The sequence below is a fragment of the Aythya fuligula genome, chromosome 26, assembly GCF_009819795.1.
Source record: "Aythya fuligula isolate bAytFul2 chromosome 26, bAytFul2.pri, whole genome shotgun sequence".
NCBI classification, from domain to species: Eukaryota; Metazoa; Chordata; class Aves; order Anseriformes; family Anatidae; genus Aythya; species Aythya fuligula.
This window is the reverse complement of record NC_045584.1, coordinates 1,970,940-1,997,650: the sequence shown is the minus strand read 5'-3', so window position 1 is coordinate 1,997,650 and position 26,711 is coordinate 1,970,940. Positions and strand designations below refer to the sequence as shown.

At 40.5% G+C, this 26,711-nt stretch overlaps 1 protein-coding gene across 1 annotated transcript in view; it reads left to right on the top strand.

The window, feature by feature from the left end:
* ARHGEF18 (Rho/Rac guanine nucleotide exchange factor 18) overlaps positions 1-22,733 on the top strand; it is a 45,803-nt gene extending 23,070 nt beyond the window's left edge. The window contains exons 13-31 of the mRNA XM_032203650.1: positions 2,401-2,545; positions 3,362-3,474; positions 3,627-3,767; positions 4,618-4,868; positions 5,589-5,714; positions 6,992-7,109; positions 7,535-7,783; positions 8,605-8,681; positions 9,195-9,373; positions 9,771-9,862; positions 10,167-10,355; positions 11,018-11,155; positions 12,261-12,382; positions 12,831-12,887; positions 13,553-13,600; positions 14,206-14,673; positions 15,405-15,732; positions 17,406-17,528; positions 17,612-22,733. Coding sequence (XP_032059541.1) covers positions 2,401-2,545; positions 3,362-3,474; positions 3,627-3,767; positions 4,618-4,868; positions 5,589-5,714; positions 6,992-7,109; positions 7,535-7,783; positions 8,605-8,681; positions 9,195-9,373; positions 9,771-9,862; positions 10,167-10,355; positions 11,018-11,155; positions 12,261-12,382; positions 12,831-12,887; positions 13,553-13,600; positions 14,206-14,673; positions 15,405-15,732; positions 17,406-17,528; positions 17,612-17,772 — 3,125 coding nt within the window. The 3' untranslated portion in view covers positions 17,773-22,733. The remainder of the gene's footprint in view (positions 1-2,400; positions 2,546-3,361; positions 3,475-3,626; positions 3,768-4,617; positions 4,869-5,588; positions 5,715-6,991; positions 7,110-7,534; positions 7,784-8,604; positions 8,682-9,194; positions 9,374-9,770; positions 9,863-10,166; positions 10,356-11,017; positions 11,156-12,260; positions 12,383-12,830; positions 12,888-13,552; positions 13,601-14,205; positions 14,674-15,404; positions 15,733-17,405; positions 17,529-17,611) is intronic.
* The last annotated feature ends 3,978 nt before the right edge of the window (positions 22,734-26,711 follow it).

Sequence of the window (26,711 nt, the reverse complement as noted above, 5' to 3'; positions counted from 1 at the left end):
ATGGCTATAAGAAACACATTTGAGGTGAATATCTGAATACTACTCTGACTTTTGCATGTGTGTTTGCTAGGTATTGTTTGGCTTGCATTTCAAATGGTACTTCTTTATGAAATAATTCTTAACAGATAGCACAAGGGGAATAATTGCTATAAGAAGGTAAGTGGTTGATTGCATGGCCAAGAACGGTTTTGTGCATTAAGGGGAAAGTACAGAGACTAAAATAGGAAACAATAAAGAATAATGAAAATAGGAAAAGTTGGCCGTTGGGCTGGTCGTTGAAACAGCTCTGTGGTATACAGTCTGGTCTGATGTGATAGGTTAACAACGATCGATACGGACTCTCAGCAGTGTGCAGACAGTGCTAATTGAACTCAGAAAATGGCTTTTTGTTGGTGCAGGCTCTGCTAGGCAGCCACTACTAATGTTCCGTAGTCAAAAGCAGAAGATGGAAGTTAAAGGAACATCTAAGAGCGTGGGCTCTGTCTCTGCCCACAGTATAACACTGCACACTGTAATGCCCAGCAAAAATATAGCCAAAGGTAGGGCATCAATATCGAAGAGATACACATTTTAGGGAAGATGCAAACTGTGCCCTCCCCCATGTTTTACATCTGGAAATGTTTAGATTTGGCCTGTCATTGGGAAACAAACCTTTTATGTTGTTGGCTGTGCAGCACAGAAAGAGAACTTGATGGCTGATGATTTCAGTGCTTCCACAAATGGAAGTGGGATGACATTTATTATTAAGCCTTTGTTCAAGAAATCTTCCTTTGCCAATCTTACCAATATCCACTCAGTCTGCTTTTTTGGAACGATGAACTTGAAGCTCATCACTTGGATGATGGAAGAAGAAATATATCCATGTTTACCCAATTTGGTACAGATTGAGAATGAGCTGTGTGCATAGCCAAAAGGTTTTGGACTTGAATAGGTGTTGGGAGAGGTATTTCTGGCAGGTAGAAGATGCAGTGATAATTGTATTAAATAGCATTGATGAAATGTTCTCTGCAGCCATCATACAATTCTCGTCGACTGCTTCAAGGAAGATAAAATGAGACAAGTAGATGCAGAGTATGGGATATTAAGAAATTTGGAAAAACCCATTTTATGAGTAGAAACATGAATACCTTGGTTTAGCTGTGTTTGGTAGAATGAGACAAGTGTGAAGGGAGAGATGAGTACTCCTCAGATGGAGGAGGAGAGATGGAGGCACGCTGAGGAGTGCAGACTAAGGAGGAGGAACGTTGGGGGACGAATAGACACTGGCATTGTCACAAGAAAAGTTGTAAATTGGTGATGGGTGAACCTAGGCTGGGAACTGAAGACACCCTTGAACTGCCACTGCAACATGCTCCTGAAGCAGCCTCCTCCCAGACCAGAAGTGGAAGAGGAGTTTGGTCTGGGTATTAAGAGAAAGCCTGCTTGCAGTGGCAGTCCTGGGTTCAGGGATCCGTGAGATCTCTTCCATTCCCATGTCCTTAAAAGCACTTGGAAGGAAAGGCACCTGCAGACCTTGTCAGTGATAAGTGTTAAAGATTGCCTGGCTGCTTCTTCATCTTTCACTTCCCTGAAATTCCTTTTTTTGAGAGGATATATTTTGTCTGCTGTTCCATATCATTCATTACAGACATCGGTACTAAATAATTGTATCCATTTTTTATAAGTCTATTACAGGCTTCCATGAATTGTGTAATAGTGATTAAAGTTTTAAATATCTTTCCAGCTCACTGTCCATCTAGATTTAAAAAGCATTAAAGAGCTGCAGTATTAAAATTAAATTTAGCTCTGGTATCTATTACATTCAGTGTGTGTGCATGCAGTTATAAATCACTGTGTAGCAATAAGCATTGCAAAGAACTTGTGGTTTTATGTGATCTCAGATTTCTCTTGTTTGCCATGAAATGTTCTGTGCCCTTATACGGTAGAGTGTGAATAATTGTGTGTAGGTTCTGGTGTTTTACTAAAGGAGAAGATACTTTGCAATTTCCGCACTAAATGGGCACAGTAGGGACCAATTTCCTGCACTTCAGACCTGCTGATTTAGCCAATACAGTAAGTTAAGTGGCAGCTTTACATTTCTAGAAAGATCACAGGTAGTATAAAAACAGTGCATCTCTGGGGCCACTTTACTGTGCCAAGGCTGAGGGCAGCCAGTAGTGAGCATGGGGAATACAAATTCAAAAAGCAGCGGCAGAAGCAATGCGATTCCAGCTCATCCTGAGCTGTCTTTTTGTGGCTCCTTTTCACGAAAATGGAATGAGAATGTCTTTTTGGACAACGAGCTTTTGACATCCAAGATCCTGTCTGTTCTGCGTCCACAGTCAGAGAGAGGTTTGAGAGCAGGCGAGCTGCAGTGTACGCCTCATTTTCTGAGTACCAATTCAATTTTTGCCTCTCTAGCCGCTTCCTTGAAGGAGCAGCCCCGAAGTCTTCTCCTGGGACCGGATGGGACCCCAGTACTCTCACGGAATCTCGGTATGACTATTACCCAGAGAGGAAATTCTCAGTCTTCATTGAGCACTGCTGAAGCTGTTAGTAAATTTCGGTAAGTAAACTACTTCTCTTCTAATTCACTGGCTTCTGCTGCGTCTTCCCCCTACCCTCCCCATGTGAAAAGAAAACCAATTAAAAATAAAACAAGACTTGCATTGGTTTTCAAGCTTAAGAGAAACTCACTGAGTCTTTTTAATGCTGAAATTTGTTTTAAATATCCCCTAAACAGTAAACTACTTTTTTTTTTTGTTTAAATTAGCACTTTGTCTTTAGTTCCTCTACACTGTGCCACAGAAATATCATATAGGGGATTGCTTGAGTATGCCTGTCTAGAATATCTTTTTCATGGTTGTATTTGTCCTCAGACTTGCTGAAGTTCAAGAATCTTTTCTGAGATCACTTATTCAAGATTGTGATGGTTCTGACTAGCGTAGGAGGCAGCAGTGTTTTAAGTTGCAGGATACCTTGCTGAAAATAAGTTCAAAGCTATCTGTGGGTTTCTGTATTTTTTTTACTTTTCGTGTTTCACAGTTATGCTCCATTCTCAGTGAAAGTACCCTTTTTACTCTGGAGTAGTGAAGGCTTGTCAGCAAGTGATGTGTCTTTTCAAATGTCATACCAGGAGTTGCATGCTTGCTCATGCTGCTCTAATTAAATCCATAATACTGAAATGATCAAGTTGCTAAATTGATTTGAATGTTTCAAGTGCAAGTGCAGGGGTAGCCTTCATGTATTTATTTTAACTGTATTGTACTATAGGAAAGATGCTTGTTAAAGTAGTTGGCTTTTATTTATTTAAGTCAAGCAACTTTTAAAAGATTTTAATGTTCTCTTTGGGTCCCTTTGTCTAATCTCTTTGGTCATTTAGACTAATTTCAGGAGACATGGATGAAGGGGATTCAGGATTTATAAAATTTAAGCAGACCTCAGATGATGTTGTCTCACTTGCACCTTCAACAGCAGACTCCATTTTTCTGGAAGGTATGGAAGCTTCTGTGCTTTTCAGGACTTCTTACACAGCCTTAAAGTAACATTGAGATGTATTTACTCTTCTTGTTGTTAATGATGGTAACGAGGGATATAGTTGGGACAAAAGTTATTAATTATTGAAATTGAATGTGCTTTTGGTCTAGATGCATATTCTATATCCCTCCGAAGTGAAATAGAAACAGATGCTCATGAGTTTGAGGCAGAGTCTTGGAGTGTTGCAGTGGAACAGTCTTATGCAAAGAGGCAAAAGAAAGAAGTTATAAAAAGGCAAGATGTCATTTATGGTAAGAACACTATTATTTCTTTAAAACTTTTTACTTTAGGAACTTCACATTGATTATCGTTGTATTCTTTTCTTGATAGTGATGTGATACCTTAGAAGAAGTTTATGGACAGCACCAGAATAGCTTGCTTCTAGCAAGATCTAGAATAACAAAATATGGCTGTAAGGAGACGAGAATGTCATATAGTCCTCAGCGTTGGTCTGCTATTATATAACCAGCTCTACCTAGACATCAGCTATTTGTTTAGTCTGCTATTAAAAATCTTTGAAATATGAAGATTTCAGAGGTCCTCTACATAACTTGCTCCAATGTTTAACCTTCTGATGCTAATGGAAGTTATTCCTAATGTTTGATATAAAGCTGCCTTTGCTGCAGCTTAGAACTACCACCTCTTGTTTCTCTTGTCCTGTCTGGCACTCTTGATACCAGAAACAGTTTGATCTCCAATTCTTAGCAGTTAGGAATAGTGCTGAATTCATCTAAGTAATATGTGTAGATTACACTAATTTCATGTTTCATCTAGAACAGTGATCTGCATTAAAGCAGAATTTCCCGGGAGTTACTTGTCTTTTGTTATTTTTACTGAAAAGCATACTCGGAAGTACATAAATTCAGATACTAAAAATATGTATTGTGTGACAGAGTTAGAGGAGGTTTAGTGGTTTATACTGGTGAGAAGGAAGTAGTAGGCTTTTTTTTTTTTTTTTTTTTTTTTTAATCTATTGGGGGTTGTTTATCTAGCTGTATCCACTTGCAGAGGATGGTGACTTTCAGAGCCTGCTCTTTTACATCTCACTGGTCACTGCACACCGTATAAATGACCCATATTTTTGTATTTCCCCTTGCCCAGAACTAATGCAGACTGAAATGCACCATGTTAGAACACTGAAAATAATGCTGAAGGTGTACTCCAAAGCCATGAGAGAGGAACTGCAGTTCCCTAATGCGGTCATCAACAAGCTCTTCCCCTGTGTGGATGAGCTGCTGGAGATGCATGCGCAATTCCTGCTCCAATTAAAGGAGCGGCGAAAGGAGTCCTTGGAAGAAGGCAGTGACCGAAATTACATAATCCAGAACATTGGAGACCTCTTGGTAAAACAGGTGCGAATTAAATTCTACCAGCATTCTTCAGCCTTTTAAATTCCTAAAAATCTAATTATAGGATAACGTTACAGTTGTGTAAAGGTTGATAGAAGACTGTTTAAGATTATAATCCTAGTATAGTGTGCGAATATGACTCCTAGGATCACACCCGGTCACAAATAATATGAAAAGTTCTTTAAATGTTCTTTGGGCATGTGTGTATGCATGTTATTTGCTATATGACTACTGCAAATTATTTGTTTTTATTTTTCATCTGTTCTGAAAGTACAGTAATATACTGCTGGTATCCTTTCCAAACACAGCTGTCACGCACTTAGTGCTGAGCTTCTTGGTTCTGAGCAGCAAAAAAAGGAGGATCTTTTAAACTGATTACAGCTACTTTTGATGTCAGCACCTATTCTGATACGGAGTGGATGCCACAGCTTCTTTCGTATACTGTGATCTCACCTTTTATAGTCCTCAGTCTTTTTAAATGCAGAGTCCCAGAAATACTTCTATAAATTCTCATTAAGACAGCAATCAGTTAATATTTGGTTATCTTGTGGTATGCCAAGTTCTCAGATATCACTGCATAAATTTCTCATTTATGGTACAGAAGAAATTGAAATATTGAAGAGATGTCTTAGAAATCAGTTACTATAAAACCATGTTCAATGTGGGTCTTGAGTATATTTACCGTTAATGATTTATATATTTAATACTTATATTTCCAATTAGTTTTCAGGTGAAAATGGGGAGAGAATGAAAGAAAAATATGGTGTGTTCTGCTGTGGACACAATGAAGCTGTTAGTCACTATAAAGACCTGCTCCAAAACCATAAGAAGTTCCAAAACTTAATAAAGGTAAACAACAATCAGAAACCTCCCATTCTTACTGTGCAAAGTGTACTTGGCCTCTTTCAGTTTTATTTTATACTTGGAGATCTTTGTTAATATTGAATGAGCTGAACGTATGAGACATACTCTTGATATTTGATATGCTGTTAGCTTCTTGTATTTTAGATCTTTTGAGCTGTTTGGGCACACAGCTGGAGTTAACAGGTGTTAAATTTGGGGCAGGCAGGTATTTTTTCTCTTAAGAGCACCTAAGACTGGGGAGTAGAGCATTTGTCCTGTTCATGGCACTGTCACTGACTGCTGTGCTGTGTGGCTGTCTTTGTAAATTGGTTTGATGATAAATCAAATCAGTGATAAACGCTGTTGATAAAGTAGTATAGAAAAAGTTGGAGCCTTTAGTCTAGTTTTGCCCACTACGTCATCTTTCCAAAAGCAGAAGATTGGCTCCAGGGCAGTTTGTTTATCTGCTGTACAGTGTAATGCACAATTAATAGGAAGGGCTGAAGAAGCACAGCCAAACTGGAAGGCTGTAACCTGAATCTTAGCTGGCATTGCTCAGTCCTTGGTATTCTCGTGTTTCAGTCGTTAGTAAGTGATACTGTGTGAACTTTCCTACGTGGCTCTGTAGTTACAGCTCATCTTAACTATTAGTCTTTAAAAGTGAGAACCCTTTACTTTCAAGAAACTAAATACGTAAACAGAGTAAGTTTTAAAATAAATAGCCTCAGCCTATGTAAACAAAGATCTTGGTGCTATATTCTGCTGTCAGGATTGCTTTGTATCTTCAGTCAGACTAACTAGTGCGATTTTGATGCTTTATGATCTTCCCTTTCTAAACAGAAACATGTTTCTGTACATAAACATACTGGTCAACATACAGTGGTAAAATAAACACATTTTATTCATTGCAGACATAATTTGTCTGGTAGGTGGCTGGTTTTAAAAATATTTTATTTTTCTACGTAGTTAAGGACCGACCCTATATAGAAAGCAATCAGTTAGCAAATAAGCAAACAGCTCAGACTTGGAACTTTCTCTGTTTGGCCTCAGATTTAGTTAACATTTAGTTGAAAATGATATCTAAAATATTTTTTTTCTAGCATAAGAATCAATTTTTTGATGTTGTCATGAGTTTTGCATTTGTAATAGTATGCAGATGATTTTGTGATGCTATAACTAATGGTATAAAAGCGTTTTGAAACAGAAAATGTGTGAATGAAGAGGAGAGGGAGTTAGAAGAGTGATATATACAATGGATGTGATGGGTCTGTCTTGTTTTCTAGAAAATCGGCAACAGTTCCATTGTGAGGAGACTTGGTGTTCAAGAGTGTATCCTTCTGGTTACACAGCGCATCACCAAATACCCAGTCTTGGTGGAACGCATTATTCAGAATACAGAAGGTAGTTTCTTTAATCTTTCCTAGAAGCCTGACAGTTGTCGTCACATCCTTTTTCTCCTACGTTTTGTGCCTTCTTTCCTCAGGCAAGGAAGACAGGCGGGGACTGCTTTATACCTGTTCTCTCACTTGTTAGTTAGCTGGAGATGCAGTTCTAGATGCAGATACAGATCCCTCTCGCCTCATCAGAGGGTTGAAAGCAGTGTTAAGTTTCAGGTCTACAACCACAAAATCAAAGTAGTTAAGTTTATCAGTTTCTTAGAGATTTAGAGCTCTAGGAATCCATTTATTTGTTTATTTTTAAACTCAGGCTCTTAGGAAATACTGTCAGATGTTTAGTATGGAACCTTCCTGTTAAAATATTTTTGAATGAGTCATATTTGCATTCCAGAGTTGTAAATGGGACTAATTACTATCCTTCTCTCCTAGCTGGAACTAAGGATTATGAAGAGCTGACCCAGGCCCTTAGTTTAATTAAGAACACAATCACTCATGTAGATGCCATGGTAAATGAGTGTGAGAAAGGGCAGCGCCTGAAAGAGATTATGCATAAAATGGAGCTAAAATCATCTGGGAAATGCAAGAATGGGCTTCTCTTCCGGAAGGATGATATGGGACAGAGGCGGCTTCTGCTCGATGGGATGCTGTACTGGAAAGCTGCATCAGGGCGACTGAAAGGTAAAGGACCAGGAAAGGGAAAAGTACAACTAGGAAATGGGATTTTGCTTTGTTCTGTAGCTGTTTCTTACTAATCGATTGAGCATAAAGTACAATGACAATAACCCACTTGTTTAATAGGATATTGGAGGAAATAGCACTTGTTCTATTCCTGGCTTGTCCAATAAGCATCTCTATAATGGTGCATGATAAGTTCCTTATGCTGTTTGCTTATTATCTGTCTGATCTGCTTTCCAATTCAAGTGGGAGGTCTTTAGGTAGATGACAAAGCCTTGAGTCATACTGACTTAGTCTCCTGTGGAAAGACATTATCTTGTGCGAGCTCTGGTTCACACTTTGAAAAATTATGTTGTGTCAAACCCAAGACACCTTTGTTCTTTATAATGTCTGTTTTGCCAGAAAATCAAAACAGCATTCATCAGCGAGTATTTTAACAGCTTCATTGCTCAAATGTTCAAGGAGAAGCTTCAATGGAACATACAATGCAGCCAAGAGTAGCTGGTACTATGAACATCTGCAGTTCCAGAAGAATCTGCTGAGGGAGACTTGTTCCATCTTGACTGTTTGAATGCATGTGTAGGATGCCTGTGTGGTTGTCTTCAAGCTTTAAATTGTCTCTACTTGAATTCTGCTGGTTCTGCACATGTTCAGCCTGACCCTGGACAACCCCAGTGGAAAGCAGAAATCAGCCCAATATTGCAAATGTTGATGCACTAACACATGGCATGTGGGAGACTTAAGTGACTTTTTTTTTTTTTTTTTGAGTCTGCACCAGTCTAGTTGCTTCAAAATCTTTTTCTTTCTTTCTGTTGTTACTGTAGATATTCTGGCAGTCCTGTTAAATGATGTACTGTTGCTCTTGCAAGAAAAGGACCAAAAATACACATTTGCATCAGTGGTGGGTATTGGTTTCATATTTGATACTTTTACTTGGAGTGTTTTTGAAGGTGATAGTAATTGCAGAAGAAATAAAAATAGAAATATTAGATCGATGTTACGGTAGATTCAGAAGGAAAATGAAGTAATAAACAAGCCAGTTACTATAGAATCACTTTTCCTGAGTAAGTTCTGGTATTTGTGAATCTCTCCTTCTGTCTTTTAGAGCAAAACAGTGTTCCCTTGTCTCCATCTAAGCAAATTTTTTGAAACTGTTCTTGATTTCTGGGATCCAGAAGTTTTGTTTGACATTTTTTGTTTAAAAATAATAATAATTAAAAAAAAAAAAATAAGACAAGTGTAAAAAGTGACAAGTGTCATATGAAGAAGCCATAGTGGTAAAGTGGTGTTGCAATGTTACAGCTCATGGTGGCCCTGTATAAGTATAAAAACAAAACAAAAAAAAGAGCTAAGAAGCACAGACTCTTAAGAATTGTATAATGTAGTGCAATACATTTCATATTTTCTTTTACAGGACTCTAAACCACCAGTTATCTCGTTACAAAAATTGATTGTAAGAGAGGTAGCTAATGAGGAAAAGGCGATGTTCTTAATCAGCGCTTCCTTAAAAGGACCAGAAATGTATGAAATTCACACAAGCTCTAAAGAAGAGAGAAATTCCTGGATGGCTCACATCCGCAGAGCTGTAGAAAGGTAAATTATGAGTAAAAGCCAGAGGGCTTGATTTGTCGCTGATCGGCCTCCTCTTCACAGGACTTGTCAGTACAAGTTTATTGTAAAAATGCATTTGACTGTTGATAAACTGTCAATGCAAGACTGAAGCAGGCAGTTTGTGCACATTTATTGTGAAGAAGCTGCTCATAAAGATGCTAGAAAAACCGGCCAAAGACTTTGTTCTGCTTTTAAAAAAAAATAAAATAAAATAAAATAAATTAGTTCACTGATGTCAAATGCAACAAAGCTTTGGATAAGTAAAAAAGATTGACACACAAGATAAACAACATCCTAGGCATAATCTTCAGGTTGAATGCCAACGTGATTTTAAGTCTTCTAATGTGTAAATCAAACATTCCTGTCCCCTTTTTTACAGCTGTCCTGATGAAGAAGGAGGAACGTTTAATGAACCCGAAGCAGAAAGAAAGTCGGCTGAAGCAAGAGCTGCAAGGTTGAGAGATTTCCAAGGTAATGACTTAGATACCTATTCTATGAGCAGCTTCTCAACATCCCTTGTGACTTATAACTGTCTTAATCTTTTATCAAGTGATTGAGTTGCTCCTTCAGAAGTCCTTCAAGGTATTGCAAGATTGCTTAGAAATAGTTAAGTTTAAAAAGTCTAATAAGCCTTGCATGCTCCTTGAGTTTTTCTTCCAGCTGTTTATTATATCTCTGATGCTCTGACTATGAAGTAAATGGTAATTTTCCAAAGTGAATGTTGTTCTCTTGACAGTGATTTAGAAGGTAGAACTGTGTTTGTTTCTTCCTTTAGAGCGTTTGAGCATGAAAGATGACCTGATTATGCAAAGTCTAACTGAGAAGCAACAGATTTATATAGAAATGTCTGAAATGAATGGGTTTGAAGACAATTCCCAAGGAGCCCGATCTAGGCTACTTTTTCGGGGGGATATCTCAGAAAATCTGCAAGGAGAGTCATTTTTGAAGTCTGCAGTGGTAGAAGGTAAATACAATGTGGGAATGTGTATGTGTTTGCTCAGGTGCAGAGGTTGGGATAAGCACCGATCTAAGTACAAGTCTTAAAAATCATCTTGTAATAATTCTGTATAATGCTGTTCAGACTCATTCACTCTAATCTCCAAGAGAGGTAGAGTGCACCTGTTTTTACGTAGAGGACCTCCACAGTTTTGATTTTTATTTACTTATTTAAGATCAACCCATGGAGTCTTCAGATGAGTTTATTCAGATGGGTACTAAGGTGATCTAATAACATAATAACCCTGAAATGTAATATTGTATCAGGGTTCTAGATTTAAACAGCCTATCTAAAGACAGCATATTTAGAAAGAGAATAAACACAAACCACAAACATCATTTTTAGTTTGACCAAAAAAAAAAACATTCGAGGCTGGATTATCAAACTTGTATTCAAGGAGGAGGTCATCTTCACTTACGCAATATGAAGAGCCTGTAGTAAACAGCAGGTCGTGAAGGAAAACCCATCTGTACTGTAGAAAGTCTTTCAAACTACCCAATATTTAATGTACTTGGTGGCTGGAAAAAAAAAAATATATATATAAATACACAAACCCGAATTTGTTAGCATGATGAGTTTGTCTCACTATGTAGACCTGGCTGTGTAAATAATGTTCTTCTTCTTCCTAGCTGAAAATCTCCAGAACCTTATCATCACTCACTTAGGAAATGGATCCTGTCAGCCTGAAGATAGCTGTGCACCGGGACTCCCCAGGAGAGCAGAGACCTTTGGGGGATATGACAGTAGTCCCTCAATTTCAAACAACAGTAAGAAAGAGGGACTGTGGGGGTACTGTGCTGTGTTTGTTGATGCACTGTTAAAAAGTGTAGCATTCATTTAAGCTTCTTAGCTCTTTACTATGCTTCTCTGTACTGACTATGGGCTAAGAAAAATGAATTAATTGAGGCTCTGATGTAAGGATATTAAGGGAACTTCACAAGAAGTTCCTGAGAAGAGGATAAGAATAAATTCCTAGCATGCTATATCAGCATGCTGTATCTTTCGCTTTCAGTGCCAACACCAGAGAGCAGAGTAGGGCTCTTGGTGTAATGTTAAAGGTGCTACCTTAACACATATTTTCTATTTACCACAATTCCACACAGAATTTTAATTTTCTTGAAAAAATAAGCTTGACATAAAAACCTAGGAAATGTGAGTTCAACTGCTTGCTTTTATTATAGAATGACAAAAATTGAAAGAAGTTTTCGTATCTGCGCAGCCACTAAAGAGTTGCTGAATCCTTAAACAATATAAATCGTCCTTTTTGCACAGATGCTCTCAGTTAATTGATGAAATAAGTGGAAATACTAGATACTGTTTACCTCCCTTCATTTTGTTTCATGCAAAGTAGAAAGGTCTGTATTTCACTGGTAGTTTATCCCTGGAATCCTTTCTTTTGCCTGTGAAAGGCTATATATGCCTGTCTTATTATAGGTGCTCTATACAGTACAGTCTCCATCTCCCCCTAATTCTTTCCATGCTTATGGTGGTGCTGCTTTGAATAAGATTTTTCTACTCCTGAGTATTCCATGTAAGGAGTTTGCAATTCTGGTAGCCACAGACGATCATTTTCAGTCTCTATTGCGGTTGTTTCACTTAAAGTATCATAACGTGATTTGAACATAATCTCACTATTTTTTTAACCCGTTCTCCTCAAGTTTTGTACCTTTTTGAGCAGTCCTGCTCTCACTATTGTCGACTTTCCCACTTCTAATGAGCATGGATAAGCCATGCAGTAGCAAAATGGTTCTAACTTCAAAAAGTCACATATTTTTTTTGTTTGTTTGCTTTGTTATGCAGTGGGTTTTCACAAGCTCAGTCCTGGTGAACCACTCACATGCCACTCTTTTCTTTCTTTTTTTTTTCTTTCAGATAATAGTCTTGGGAAGAGTAGTGGTGGTGATCAGAGACAATGGGACTGGAGAGGCCATGCAGTAAGTTCAGATGTGCATCTCCAGGATCTCCCACTGGATGCAGAAGAAGGATCTCAAACTGTACGTTGGGCTTGTTTATGAAGTAAATGTGTTTCCTCAGGTTCTTCATTACAATAGTGCTGCTGAACAGCCCTTGCTAAGCTGAAAGTTGTAATGTCTGGTAGGGCTAGGCTGTGAAAGAGTTCTAACCGTGAAATTACTTGACTCTAAGGCTATTTTGTGGGGGTGAGTTGATGGTTTATAGCTTGCTGCTTGAGAGGCATAATAATTTTGTTCTGTATTTGCTCATTTGATGCTGTATCTTTAATGTTACCTTTAATGACCGTGCATCTCCTTCTGTACTATGATTTAAGTACTTTTGGTATGTGTCCTTCCGTGCATGGGAGCAATCTCTGCTCCAGCTATAAACAATGTTCCCTGGTGAGGTGAACCCTTCCAGCATGTTCTGGCAGCACTACCAATGTCCAACAAGTATCTCTAGCGCATCGTTGTTTTTGTCTTTTTTCAGAGTGATATAACAAGGCTGGATGACAACAGTGGTATTCAGCCCACCATAGAGTCTCAGGTATGTTACTTCTGCTGTTAGGAAACCTAATGGGAAATAGCTGTATAATAATAATAATATCAGGATAAATAAACAGACCAGTATTTTTAATGGCTGTGGAACCACAAGCTCATAAACAGCCTGTACCTTATGACTCCAAATGCATTCTGAATGTCCCATTAGAAAACAAAGATGATTCTGGCTATTTAGAAGTGCATTTCAAAGAGCTGGCTAACTACTTCTTTCTGCATCTTTGGAGAGATTGTATGTTCTTAGCTCACTGGCAGAACTTGCCTCTGAATCTCCTGTGAGTGCTGTACTTGTGTAGTGATTCAGTGCTAGAGCATGGGAGGAAGTGGTCATTAAATAGCTCATATGAAGAAAACTGGTGATGAGGATTGCTCCCTGGAATCCCAGTGAGATTTGCTGAGCACTGACTCAATTTGAGCGAGGACCAATATACTGAAATTCGTTGTGCTTCTATATTGCTGTATTGGATGTTACCATGTTAGAATACTCTTGTAATCATTCTTCCAGTGTGTGTGTTTTTGTACATACTACAGATTCTGTCCATTATTTTAAAAAGAAAAAAGTCTAATGCTGCAATGAAACAGAGCTCTGTTTCGGTGTCTAAATTCTATTTTATTTTATTTTTTTTAATCCCATCTGCCTCCCCCCCTCTTCAGCTTGTCCAAAGGATACAAAAACTGCTACAATTGCTCTTCAGTCTTCAGGTAAACCACTATTCTAATCTCCAAGAGGCCTGTTAGGCATTAAATATAATGAAACATACGCAGTTGTAGAGAAGCTACCTTGAAAATATCCCCTAAAACTAGAGTGAACTGTAGAATTCAAGACCTGAGACTCAGGGAAACAAACAGTGTCTGGTATTTTGAAAGAGGTGTTTTATCTGTTGTCTTATGTGATTGAATCCCTTTTCCTCCTTATTTAAGTACAGTTGTTGCTACTATGAGTTTCTGTTCTGTGTTTTTCTTTTAAAAATTATGTTAATATACACTTGTCTGCATATATTAGATATTTTTTACTGTAACCTTGGAATCAGTAATATTTTAAGTAATTTTGTCAGATTCAGAGTAGAAATTCTAGATGCAAGAAATGCTAATTTTGACAGATGTAATCAAAACTTAATTCCTCAATAGTCAATAGTGATGGGCTGTACAAGCTAGAAAGTTAGATCTGCTCTTGAAGACAAAGCTGTCAGTCACCTAATCTGGTAGATACTGTTGTCTTTTGCTTAGCTATATGGGGGTTTATTCAGGTTTTTTTGTTTGTTTTTGAGCCAATGTGCCTCATTTTGGACTTCTCATTTCCATTCCAGGCAGTGATATCTCAGCAGGACAGCTACATTGAGATGCAGCGAGCCACCATGGCAGACCGGGAGAAGCAATACCGGCTGCAGTCTACGCGTGGCAACCTGCTGCTAGAGCAGGAGAAACAGCGTAACTTTGAAAAACAGAGAGAAGAACTGATGAATGTACAGAAACTTCAGAACCAGCTGAAACTGGAGCAGCAACGCTGGGAACGGGAAAGGAGTCAGCAGCAGAGGGAACTAGAAGTCACAGAAGTCCGGCTGCAGAAGCGCGAAGAGGAAGCTCGTCAGCTGAAAGACAAGTTGATTCAGGATAGAGAAGAATTCGAGAGGCAGCGAGAGGCCTATCAGCACGACCTAGAGAGGCTGCGGGAAGCTCAGAGAGCAGTAGAGAAAGAGAAGGAGCGTCTAGATCAGCTAAGGAAGCTGAAAAAGCAGAACACGGTGTCCGGCACATTCTCCCCCGAAATGGGACAGGTAAGGAGTTTTTCTTGGAGTTCTGTTTTGTGCTTGCTTCTGAAAGAAGGTTGCCCTTTTTTGCAGCACTAACCCATGTTTGTTTTTTACTGAGCTACTTGTGCCATTATCTGAAGTAGCTGGAGCTGGCTACTGTCAGAGTGATCAGGGCTTGGAAATTCTTCAATGTCTGTGAAATTCTACCCAGACATTTGCTAATGGGAGCATTTAAAAGAGGCAGACAGAACAAGAGAGAATAAGTTATTTCTGAATGTGGCTGACTGCAGTTTTTTTAAATACAGGAACTGCCGATTGCAGGCAGGTGATTGCAGAAGGTGCACTGCATTGGCAGTGTTCTATACAGTTGATTTCTAAAGACATGTCTTTTTCAAAAAGTGAATTTTGGGGTCCAATTACATTGGCTTGTTTATTACTGTCTGAAAGTACAGCTTTCTGTCCATTCTGTCATTACCTAATGCAGCTTGCCAGCTGCTGCAGGGAAAGTTAGCTCCATCCCTGTGAGACCCAGTACACTGTTGTGTTCCTTTGCTAGGTGTGATATTAAGCAATTGAGTTGCTGAGGATCTTTTTCTCTTCCTTCTGTTTGCCAGCGTATTTTGAGGTTGGTCTAGCCTGTTGCATTTCTCACAAGAAAGTGCTTTGTGCTTGCAGGGTTGAGGGTGGTCTCTCCTTGTTGTGTCTGAGATAATGAAAGTACCTGTTTGACTTAAAATGCCTTTTTCCTCATGTAGAGCCAGATGCAAAGCCACTCCGTTAGCTTCAATGGAGAAGGGGTAGAACCATCTCTGCCAGTCTTGAAAAGCTCTGCGAGAGTGAGCATCTCTGGAATAGACTACTTGGAACGGCCAGAGCTGGTTCGTAGGGACAGTACCACCCTGGAGAATCGTCCAGTTCTTGCACTGAAGAACGAAGTGCCAATCCATCTCCTGAGTGCGACTAACCAGATACAGAAACCGGCTGCAGTTCAGCAGCAGATCCCTACTAAGCTGGCCGCTTTTACAAAAGGAAGCAAAGAGAAAGGTGGGAAGAGCAAAGCATCTCACAGGACAGACAGTTCGGGTAAGTATATTTAAATGGATTTCTAACCACTGCCAGCATCACAAGGAGACAGAACACTATACTTTAAACCTCTGACTACCCATGTGGAACCCAGAAATTAATGTGCTACAAATTGTGGGCTCTTGAAGTCCTTAAGTTAGGAGCTCAATGTGCATGTACTGTTGAATTGGAAATTTAGCCCAGATAGATAATGTTGGAAAAGGAGTGCTGTAAGCCAATAGGACAGCATTATGGTGAGCATTTGTAAACCTGGATATAAAATCTCGCCTAATTGTAGTGGTAAAAGAAAATAGCAAATGTTTTGCTTGTTCTTTATGAATGAAATGTTTTGAGGCTGTCTTAACCTCTTCTCACTATGTTCAGAGCTGTAATAACACTAAATGTGGTGCCGTTCTTAGCACCAGTCAGTCATTAAATACAGTTTTCCAGGCCAGATCTGAGATGCTGTATGTGTTGTGGAGTTGAAAGGGGCTAATTTTGTCAGAAATAGAAGCAGGTAAAAATACAGTTACCTTGTCATGGTGTAATTTCTGCTGCTAACTACTAGGTACCAAAGTAGTGATCTTTGCCGATGACAGACACAATAAAAACCACTTTTTCTTTACCACTAAAAATAGCCTTTCTGCCAGCCTGAGAAAAGGGCCTATAATTTAAAGTTACAAAATTATCTCCTTAGCTTTATATAGGATTCTGAGCTGACAAGCCTGCACGTCACTTGGGCCTACACTACTCCAGCAGACTCAGGGCCAAACCTGCCCAGGGAGTGGGGCTGTTTTTTGCATGTTGCAAAAAAGTCTGTCTCTGCACCTGAAGTTTAATAGAATTACAAACTTATGTTTTTGCATATAAATGAAGCCTAATACTCCCTTACTCTGAATACCAAGTACGGGTAAATGGGCGAATAGAGCTCTAATACTGCAACTCTCCAGCTTTATTTTTAATAGCTGTTACATAATGATCCCTGCAGTGGAAATGTACTTAATGGTGTTTTTCCAAAATTTATATGAAAGGCCTAAAACACAAATATATTGGTCTCTATTCTCTCATGAGCATTAGTGGGATGCGTGCTTTTTATGCCCATATGTAGATCTTAGAATAAAATGGAACAGGACTTTCTGTACAAGTGGCAAAATACTGGGTATTGAATTTGGTTTTCACGACATGTAAGGAATGTTACTGAGAGGAGTTCTTTGGATCCAGAATAACCGTTTCATGAATTGCTTTTATTGTTGAACGTAAGAAACTGACAGGCCATAACACCACGATCGATGTACTCTGCAGCTGAGCAGCTGTGAGACAGATGGAGAGCAGAGACAGAAGTTCATCACAGTTCTGTGTGTTAGAAGTAGCAAATAGCCATTGCTATTTGAGTGCTAGGGACAAAGATATTTTTTTTCTCTACTGTGCTTTATAATACAAGATTTTGAATTTGTGGTTGTCAAGCTGGTAGTAACTGCATTGGAAATCCTCGGGGAGAGGAGAGGGAAAGTGTACTCAGTCTGAACAGCTAAAGAGAAAATTTAAGTAACTTGCAACAGAAGCAACAACTCTTCATGGTATAGCAGCTTCCTCAAATATGCAAAGGTGTCTGTATTGTGGGCTTCAGCATGAAGCAGTGAAATCAGTGAAGTGCTGCTATTGTCAAATACTGATTTTACAAATCTTTTCTTCAGCATCTGTTGATCAGAAGCAGCTGATTCCCCCTAGGCTCGTTGGACGAGAGGAGGGTATCCTCAGAGGCAGGCGATCAGCAAGTCCAGTCCTCCCAAGCAGCCAGACCACTGCATTCCAGACAGGTATTTCTTGACTAACTTGTACATCTGTGGAGATGTCAGACTGTGCAGTGTCATTAATCTGTCTTCTTCCATTTTTTCTATAGAACTGTATGGCTCTACAGATGGTCAGCCAGAAGCACTTTCATCTGCCTCAGCAAACCCGTTCAAGCCCAGTAATGTTCATGTTCAGACCCTGGTGACCTCTCAGTCAACTCTGTTAAATGCACAAGACGATACCAGCAAAGAAGATGTCATTTTTTTCTAATAGTTTCCATTTAAAGATCAGTCTTCTGACATACTGATTGAAGAACTCAGGCTCCAGTGGTCAACGTGACAAAGACGTGACGTGGATGTCTTTTTATCCTCGCCCCCTGTAATACTAACAAGGACCAGACCAGGATTACAGTTTTACTTTGTTGGCTTCTTTGTCAGCAGCTCAAAATGAGGGCACAGTGGTAGTAATTTGCTTTTAAATTCTCCAACCATGGAAATGTGTTGACGCATAGCATGGGTGTCTAAATTCAGAGCATGTTAAAATGCTGCCATTTACTGCGATTTGCTCTCTTTGGTGTATCTACACTCTTTGTGGGCACCATCTGGTAAATTGTTGTAGTTGATAATGAATTTCCCAGATTTTTATGTAAAAAATTTTAGTAGTAAGCCCCAAAATGGCTGAGATTTTTTTAAATCCCTTTTTCACAGGTGCAAGGTCGCTGTAATGGATTATGCTATCTCTGTGTTAACTTGTTGACTAGCAAGCCAGTCTCCTTACAGCCAGGCACGATGAATGTTGTGTTACCACCTCACAGGAACCAAGCTAGCATCTCTGGTTCTTTAGTAAATTTAGTGGAGCGCATGCTCAGTGGCCAGGTACAGTGGGAAAGACGAGGTAAGCTGCTTAAGAGTCTTCAAGGTTCAACAGCTCCACCTGCTTGTGGCTGAGGAGGGTTGAACATGCGAGAACACCAAGCAGTTACAAGACTTGGACTCAGTGCACATTTCATTGGATGGCAGCTTGCACGAGGAAGCCTGTCCCTTTACAGACATTGAGCAGCTCTCGTGTTAGTGAGAGCAGTACAGGCTCCTAAGCAAAACTCCTGAGCTGGTTCAGAAGGAACTTAGAGACCTGGATTTTGTTCCTTGCTGGAAGACGTATAATAAGTGTTTGAATGCAGTAATTACTGTCTCGTTTCATCCCAAGTCTTCTGCATCTTTCGTTGGTCTGCTAACTTCTTGGGACTTTACTCCAAGTATGAGAAGATATCAAAGCTGCTGTTACTGCAGAGGCTTCTCTGCAGCACTGTAAGGAATGAAGGGAATAAGAACTGTTTTGTTTTTTATTTTTTTTAATAATAAAAAAGTGCTATTAGCTAAACCTGGGTTGGTTTGGCTGCTCACAGCTAAACCAGCTTTGATACCTCTTGTTAAATGGGTCAGTTCTTAATTATGGAATGATGATGATGTTAACAGAGCCCTGCTCAAAAGGCATTATTTCTCTTTGTAGTAATTTGCACAGTAATTCGTTGTATTCTATTACTTTGCTCTGTATCTCTGTTCTTTATTACTCACATCACTGAAGGACGTGTATTCCGATGTGTGTCAAATGTGACCAGTCAGATTGTGCGCAGGAGAAGCTGTTCAGAGGACGTTATTACGGTGTAAGAGAAATCAGAATCTCAGAGTTTAAAAACTTGGGTTAATACCTTTCAGAATGTGATTGATGGGATTATTTTGTATCTTTAACCCTGGCTGGGAGTGATTTTTAGCACAAGTGAATGGAATGCCTGATCAGTTCGCGCCAGCCTCATGGCAGTGGCTCGGAATGGCAGTTTATCAATCTCTCTTCAAACCATTGAATCAGTTACTCTGTCTCAGTGGTCAGGGCCTATGTGATGTTAGTAATGTTCTTTAAGATAGTAACTTCACTTTGCTTGAAGGTTTTAAAATTATTGCAGTACTTACAGTGCAAACAGTACTTACAGTGCAAAAAAAAATATGGAGTTTATTTCCAAGAGGTGATAATTGGGGTTGTTAGTGTCTCCAGACAAGAACTTGAAATCTCCAAACTTACTGGTCAGTGCGAGAGCAAAATGATAAGCTATGAAATACTAATTCTGTCTTGGGGAGCAAGCGGTCCTTGTTGTAATGCTTCTTGGATTTAAGGGTCTTTTTGCTGAGTGATACTGGTATCAACCTGAAGCAAGGCACAGAGTTCAAAAGAGTTGTGATGTTACCTATGAGAGGAAAGCTCCAAACTATCTGTTTTGTTATCAGACTGGTGATACTTCCCCCATCACACCTCCCCAGCAAAGTATTACGATTAAATAGGACACACTTCACTTCAATACCAAAGTGTCACTTGGTAAATCATGAGCCTTGCAGAGCTTACACAGATTATCAATGTCTAGATCTGCAGAAAACAGTATGAGGAACGTAGTCATTTATGCATTGTTGTGATACTGTGTTGATAATGGTTAGAACATATTTCTCCATTGTATTTTTGCATTCCTAAAACCTAGGTTAAAATAGTGGGAATATCTTAAAATGAATGTAACTTCTGATCGATTCAGCAGCTCTATAGGACTGATTCTTCAGCCAGCTGATGTGGAGAGACTAGTCACCTCTGATACCCGTGTAATTCCTTCTGTAAACGTACAGCAAAGCAGCAAGAATGTACAGTATGTTCTCTCCATGCTGTGGTTTGGGCCACTCCTAGTGCAAACTCTATGCCCCCATTGCCCTAAATTACCAGTTTTTAGCAGCTTTAACCTAAAGCTAAGTTTCATCAGTGGAATAAACCACCTCAGCCAAGGAGGGAGGTCTCTGTGTAGATGTTTCTAAAAATTGTTTTAAAATATGTATTTGGCTCAATTTTGTGCCTGTCCTAATGTATGGGAGAGAGTGTTCTATAGACCAAAGAGGTTTATTTGGCAACGTTTTTCTTCTTACTCTGTGCAGTGAACGAATTCAGATACAGAACAGTAACATCTGGAACATATTAAGTCTGCAGTGAGGTCTCATTTCCTTTAATATGTTTTAACTTAAATGTAACTTTTAATATTCATTGTCAGCAGTGCTTTGGATAGGTTGTGGCTGTTAGCAAGTAGACACGGGACCTTTACAGGCCAGGCTGTTGGTTCAGCACATCAAGAGTTCCTTGGAATATCAGTTTTCAATCTGTAACTGAGATATTACCATAAAAGTTACCTGTCCTACCTGTCCTCAATGCACGTCTGGCTGCAGCTAGTCTTAGGAAAGCCATTTTCACCATGAATAGAGATTGCATCATCTCAAAATCATAGAAGTGCCATACAAGGTATTTACGTGATTTCCTGTGGAGTCCCCAGTTTGGAAGAGGTTTTACAACGCTATCTCATTACTAGTGTGGAATTCACTGTATTAGAGTATGGTAAAATTATTTGTAGAAGGCTGAGGGAAGCAAGTGAAATCCTTTCTCTAAATGAAGTGTGGGTCTTCACTTCTGCAAAATTGAATCTGTGAAATTGTTATTAAATCACCATAGTTGAGTGCACTAGTTTTGGATTCTACTCAAATCTAATTTGTCGAAAAACAATTTTTCTGAGCAGATTGTATTGCAAAATACTTCTGTATCCTGGGCGAAGTGACATGCTATTGATTCTGAGTAATATCCTTTCCATTTGACTCTTGTTTACTTCAGATAAAAGTTTCCCTTCAAGTGATATCAGAGGATTAGACAGTTCAAAACTCTGCCTCCCAGGTGCCTTTTAGCGTCTTTCTTGAGCTAGGGTGTGGAGGAAATTACAGCACGAGCTCTGAACTGCCTTCTTCTTTGCTTTGTGTCACAGCCTTAAAATCATTGTCCTGTTTGTCTTGTGATGTTGCAATGTAGAGACTGTTTCTGTGGTTCTGATTCCCAGTTTTCACTCTGGTGTAAAAGAGACTTCCTCTGCCCCTTCCCATTTGGACTGTGGTCATTTTGTATTTCAGTCTGAAGATCCCTCCATATTCACTAGTACTGAGCACATCTGCCCTGTGCATGCTGTAAATGCTTTCCTAGTTTTCAGCTGTACTGTCTGTGGATTGTAGCTGTGGCATGTCCCATCAATTGAGATCGCTAATCATTTCCCAGCGTGAAGCAGCAGAATTGGTACTTCTAGAGATTCTTGCTCAGCAAGCTAATAGTATTCCTGCAAAGGTAGGGGTAATTCTAAATCAATTGCTTGCAGTTTTGTCTTTCTGAGTAATAGTCAGATGATCCTGCATACATGAGGTTTGCTGTTTGTCATTTTCATTTACAATGAAAGATGAAACTTAAACTAGGAAAGGTTTGAGAGAGATTTTTAGTTTCACTTCTACTTTCAGTTCAGCAGAATAGGAGCTAAGTCTCCCCTGGTGGTGCTCAGTGATGTTCTGTATGTTGTGCCCCTGTGCAAGGGAATTTGGAGCATTTTTGTTGTCTTCCCCAGCAGTTTTCACAGTTACAAGAAAAAAAACTCCTTGATGCCAGATTATACGTGGTATTTTTGCCTGACCTTCTTGCTGAATAGGTTTATAAATTTAAAAAAAAAAAAAAAAAAAAAGCCTTTGCCTCCCCCTTCAAGGCCAGACCCAAAATCTTTGTAACAACTGGCAGCTCTTGAATATTTACCATCAGCATGATACATCAAATACCATTCGTGTGAGCTCTGGTTAGTACCATTTGTGCCATGTTTATAAATCAGCTTTTTTATATTTTTGTACTGAAAGAAATCGGAGCACTTTAGAAAAGTTTATTTCAAATTCCACTGCTGTTTGTACCTAAAAGGAAATTGTCATGGAAGTAGATCCTGTCGGCGTAACTGCGTGCATGTCACTCAGAGCTGTGAACTCTATCGATGCTATTTAGTCTTAGGTCTGGTTTCTAGGCCCACCTTGCACTGTAAAGACTTAATAAATAATCATGGTTCATGGTTAAATTGACCATTTTGTTGGGGAAGTGTTTGGGTTTGTTGTTTTTGTTTTGTTTTTTCTTTGTTAGGGTGTAAACATTGTAAATAGTTCCTTTACTGTTGATACTTCAGTAGCAACATCTTTGTAGTCTTATTTTATTTGTAAAGTCGATGGTTAAATGTTAATATTCTGTTGAATTGTGCACTCTTGATTAACTGTAAACTTGATCTTAGCACACCAAATGATGATTTTTACAATGACTGCAACGTTTCTCCACTGAAGGATTTCAGAGCTGCAATAGGACTGAAACCAACTTCTAGCAATAAAAAAAAAAAAAAAAAAAAAAAAAACTGCCTTTATATATATATATACATACGTTAGTCATATATGTGCTGTACGTTATATATATGTTTGTTTTGTTTTTTTTTCCTATTTGAACCAAAGATCAAAGCAGCAACCAGTTCTCACGTGCTCCTTTTCTACCCCGGACAGAAATAACCTGCCATAGGAACACTGACAGCTTTCCAAAGGAGAGGTGTTAAGTGGCTACTAATAGCTGCAAATCTTGCCAGTGAGGTGAGCACCCTAGGAAGGAATCAGCTGATCTCAAAATGTCTGAGCTCAGCATACTAGCAAAAGAGTGAACTTAACGAAGTTGCTTATATTAGCATGTACTTGCTTTGCATGGTGCCAGTCTGAGACATGCCTGGCTCTGTCCCAGACAGTATCGGTTCCCATTTGGAACAAGTATAACGAAAATAGAAACTTTCTCCCTGCTGCTTCTGCCAATTTGGCAGCCCTCGCTCTCTGTACCAGCCCATAGCCTCTGGCTGGTGCAGTGCTTCCCAGCTCCAGAGTCAGCAAGTTGTGTTTCCTGGTAAAATCCCCACTTGTGGCATACTGGCAAGCTAACCCAAGCACTGTAACCTCAAATAATTCCAGAAATCAGAACAGATGCAAAATTGGGGTGGAGAGTGGGAGAACTAGCATGGGTGTCCTCAAAGGAAGAGGTGTGATTTTTTTTTATTTATTTTTTAATCGTTAAAATCCTATACTGTAGTCACCACTGAGGAAAACCCTCAGCCGTTTCTGAGTGTGGTGGTGCAAACGATGCAGTCCGAATTGCTTTGCACAGAGCTAAGTCTTTGTGCATATCAAAGCACTTTGGAGGGCTCAGGTTCTCTGTGTACAGGAGTCAGGGGAGTAGTCTGCATTCTAGTCTGCATTTTTAAGTCTCTGAAGTGCTGTTGACATCTGTGTTGTGGCAAAAAAATGGAACTCGGAAAAACAGAAGTTTTTCTATTTTTCCAATGTATGCCAATAATGAAAAACTTCTAGGCACACCAGTGTTTGAAGTGTGACTGTCTTTGTGGGCAGTAGCAAACTGATGTTTTAGTGAACAAAGCCTTGAAACATGTATAAGCTTTTGCTTGCACTTCCTTTAAGAGAAAATTTCTTACAGCTGCTTTTGCTCTGTTCAGCTTCCAAGGAACTGGGCTGCAGTGGCCACTGGAGGTCACTACCTATGTGCACTTTCAGATCTCGCTGTCTCACTAAAGCAAGGCAAGTAACTTTCCACGTTCATTTCTAAACACTGTTCAGCAGCAAGACACGGAATCCAAGCATTGTCATGGGGGACAGCTGCAGGGAACAGTCTAGGGCAGGAATTATGATGAGGTGTTCCTAGAGCAGTGGATTTCTTTTCTCCCCAGTTTGTGTGGACTCTTCTGGCAGCCGTAATAATGCCTCAGACCTATAGGAAGAGTTCCTAATACGAACTGAGGAGCGTGGATTTGGATAGAGTAACGTGGCTACAAGGTAGCCCTGCAGCACAGATCTGCGCAGGTAACTAAACTGCCCAGCTGCAGCAGCCCAGAGCTCTGTAGGGGCATATTTAAACTCAGGATTTGCATCTGTTAGAAGCTCGGTGCTGCCGCAGCCATCAGAGCTCAAATGAGCGTGGGTGTATCTGTCTTGGGCTTCGGTTCTTGCTGCAGCAGCCAGGTAGACATTCCTTTGGTGTGCACAAACACCTTGACTGACAGCATCATCGATAATGCTGTCACTCATCTCTGATGCACGTTCTCCACTTCTCACACTGAAGGCGTGATTTCGGGATGGACGGCAATGCCTACAGAGCTGCTACTTGCTCACACCAGTCTTCCAGCAGCTCCGCCCTGCCTTGTCTCTCTTTAAGATCTGCAGCTAATTAACCCGAAACCCAAACCACATTCTTTCTATTTGGATGAATCATTCTGAGGCCATAGGCAATGACCAGCTTTATGCTAAACCTTCCTCTTTCATGTGGCTGAGACATGGCTGATGGTTCCCATACATGCATCTGAGATTCATTGGCAAGCCAGATGCTTGAGGACAAACATGCACAAAGGATATGGGCTCCATGGTGTGCTCTGACAGTGGGAATGTGCTGGTTTCTGCCTTTCCCTTTCCTCAGCCTTGTGACTCAAATCCGGTCTAATTTCTCATCCCAGAGATGGGGCCCGGCCCAAGGCTCAACAGACAAGGGATGTGGGGCCTGTCCTTGTGTGATGTCTGCATTGTTTGCTGCTTCTGGGCCCATGGGATCTGGCAGAGGATAAAAGCTGAGCTCGCTTAGAGCTGGCAACACTGGAGTATGAGATGCGTGGTCCCTGGCTCTGGTACAGCGTTGCATGCACGAGAGACTTGAGCACGGCAGGGATCGCTTTGTTTCGGGGGTACAAGAACACAGAAACATGAAAGCACAACATTGATGTCCCTTTCCCATGTCAGAGCAGCGCTGGGTTTCTCCTCGCTGTGTGGAGCACGGTGTGATGCTAGACCTGAAGTCATCCCAGATGACTGCGTGTGATACGCAATTCATTCAGGCAGGCAGCTGGTAATGCCCTTTCCCCTTCTAGAATATCTCAATTCAGGGACAAAAATTGTGTAGTATCGTGCTCTGTTTTTCCAGGGCCACCACAAGTTGTCACTGAAACATAGCAATGTGTGCTCCAGTTCCTTGCTAGGTGCATGGCAGGTGTCCTGCAGAACATTGGAACAATCCATGGCTGATCTTAGCCAGGAAAGGGAATTTCTGTTACTGCTGTGCTGACTTTTTTTTTTTTTTTTTATTATTTTTTTGCAGTTAACGGCTCTGGCCATCCATGGTAGGGAAGGAAGAACAACTGCACTGCCTTTGCCCTCTGGCAGCAGGGGCTGCTGGGCAGAATGCAGCCTAAGAAGCAGCGTAGCTCGTGTCAGGTCAGGGCTGGCTGCGTATCTGCGTATCGTGTGGCCAGGAGGGAGGTGGCTTGGTCTGGCTGATGCTGTGTTTGGCTAGTGTGACTTGCAGGCTTTGTGCAAGGAGAGGAATGTCCACAGAGGAGTGATGTCACTTTGTTTTTTTGATTTGTTTTTCGCCCTTGAGCCTAGGATGCCCATCGTGCTGCCTTTTCAGATGTGATTGTGGGCTTGGGTCTAGCTCCTGGAGCTGGAGGGGCACAGCCACGAAGCAGGATTTTGGGCTAGGAGAAGAGGCCTGAGTTTGAACTGTGTTGAAGTTCAAAATGGGTTATATTAATTCAGGAGGATTTCTGTTCCAGTAGCGAAATTAACCCCTAAACCAAATTCAGCTGCAGCCCAGTTGGCCTAAATCTTCTCGCCGTGGCACTGAAGCAGCGATCGGATTAATGCATGGAAATGTCAGACCGGGAGAACAGGTCTGTGATGTGCGGAGCTGGGACTGACGTGTGAGTGGAAAAGGTGTCTCGTTTTCCCCAGGAGCGCTCCCCGCTGTGCTGGGAGCTGGTTCCTGCCAGGAGGAGGTGGAGCCGGAGGGCCAGCACGGGGCTTTCTGCCAGATGACAGGAGGATGAAGGCGATGAAACGCAGCTCTTGCTGTCTTTGTTGCCAGCAGTGGGGAGCCACTGCAGAGCAGCCCAGCCCAGGTGTGCTTCAAGTGCTGGTTTTCCCTGAGAGGTAGTTAGCTCTAAGCGCGGTTTAAAATGAGGAAGCAATTCGTAGATGCTAGCAAAGCCTTCAGCAGAAGGGCCGGTAGTGAGTGGCCCCAGCAGTGCTGAAAATGCTGCGAGCACGGCTCAGATAACAGCCCAGCGTCAGGAGCAGAGAGCAGACAGAGCTAAGTTGCTAGAAGCAACTTTGTCCCTGGTGCAAAAGCCGGATGTGGCCGGGAGCCAACATTTATTGCTCGGCAGAATAAATAAAACAGCTGTGCTCAAATGGCCATGAATGAAACCTCAGCTCCTCTGACTTTCTGGGTAATCGGACTTTGTCCGACCTCAGGAATAGCTG